The sequence below is a fragment of the Budorcas taxicolor genome, chromosome X, assembly GCF_023091745.1.
Source record: "Budorcas taxicolor isolate Tak-1 chromosome X, Takin1.1, whole genome shotgun sequence".
Taxonomy (NCBI): Eukaryota; Metazoa; Chordata; class Mammalia; order Artiodactyla; family Bovidae; genus Budorcas; species Budorcas taxicolor.
Window position 1 is genome coordinate 97382593 of NC_068935.1, and position 1482 is coordinate 97384074.

The 1482-nt window shown below is 45.3% G+C and overlaps 1 protein-coding gene across 1 annotated transcript; it reads left to right on the top strand.

Moving 5' to 3' along the window:
• The first annotated feature begins 348 nt into the window (after positions 1 to 348).
• SPIN4 (spindlin family member 4) lies at positions 349 to 1098 on the top strand. The gene has a single exon (XM_052663598.1). The coding sequence runs from the start codon at positions 349 to 351 to the stop codon at positions 1096 to 1098; it is 750 nt and encodes a 249-aa protein (XP_052519558.1).
• Positions 1099 to 1482: the final 384 nt, after the last annotated feature.

A 1482-nucleotide genomic window follows, 5' to 3' on the forward strand; every position in this document is an offset into this window, starting at 1 on the left:
AGTGGTCAATTCTGGGGACTTAGGGTTGGGACTCGGGGCGGGCTCAAGGCGCGGACAACACACGCAAGCCCGCCATCTCCAGCGGCAACCGCCACTGCTTGCAGATACCTCTCCGGAGCGGGAGAGAATACTGTCAAGAGGCCCCCTCTGTTTTAGTGCCCAGATTTAGAGCGTTTCTGCCAAGCCTTAGTGAGAGTCTTGCCTTTCGGGAAAGGAGGAGAACAGACAGGAAAGGATCTGTCTTTTTTGGGAGATCACGAAAAAAAGATCTCATACTGGATAGTGTTGACTTTTTGTTAGTTCAATCTAGCAAGTGGCAACGTTGCTGAGCCTCCTTAAACCCTAGCCATGTCGCCCCCAACAGTGCCTCCAATGGGCGTAGATGGTGTGTCCGCATACCTGATGAAGAAAAGGCACACCCACAGGAAGCAGCGGCGCAAGCCCACTTTCCTCACCCGTAGGAATATCGTTGGCTGCCGCATTCAACACGGCTGGAAGGAAGGCAACGAGCCTGTGGAGCAGTGGAAAGGCACCGTGCTTGAGCAGGTTTCCGTGAAGCCCACTCTCTACATCATCAAATATGATGGCAAAGATAGTGTGTATGGGCTAGAACTGCACCGAGATAAGAGAGTTTTAGCGCTAGAGATCCTTCCTGAGAGAGTGCCAACTCCTCGCATTGATTCGCGCCTGGCAGATTCCCTGATTGGCAAGGCCGTAGGTCATGTGTTTGAGGGTGAGCACGGTACGAAAGATGAATGGAAGGGCATGGTCCTGGCGCGAGCTCCTGTGATGGACACTTGGTTTTACATCACCTATGAGAAAGATCCAGTCCTTTATATGTACACACTGCTGGATGACTACAAAGATGGTGACCTGCGCATCATTCCAGATTCCAACTACTATTTCCCTGCAGCAGAACGGGAGCCTGGAGAAGTTGTCGACAGCCTTGTGGGCAAGCAGGTGGAGCACGCCAAAGATGATGGGTCCACGAGAACCGGCATTTTCATCCACCAAGTTGTGGCCAAGCCATCTGTTTACTTCATTAAGTTTGATGATGATATTCACATTTATGTCTATGGTTTGGTGAAAACACCCTAAAGAATCATTATACTATTGCAGAAGTTGTGGAACTATTAAATGTAAAATATGTTGTGTGAACTTTTGAGAACAGTTTTGGTGTCAGAGGTTAAAGAAGTTATTAATTACTGTGCACCAAATTTACATTGACTAGTTCCACAGTTTTTCCCCAGGTATACTTTGGTACTTTTTATATTACCTTGTTCTGTAATAAAATTTTTAAATAAGTTGCTAATAGAAAATTGAAAAATATTCATAAAATTTCAACAATGGAAAACTAGATAAAGAAAAATAAATGGTGTATACACACTATATCTTCCCCTCCTCCATTCTCTGCCTTACCATTTTTTTTTCTCCCCAGGTAACAAATGTTAAGAAGATAATTTATATCCTTCCATGTTTTCT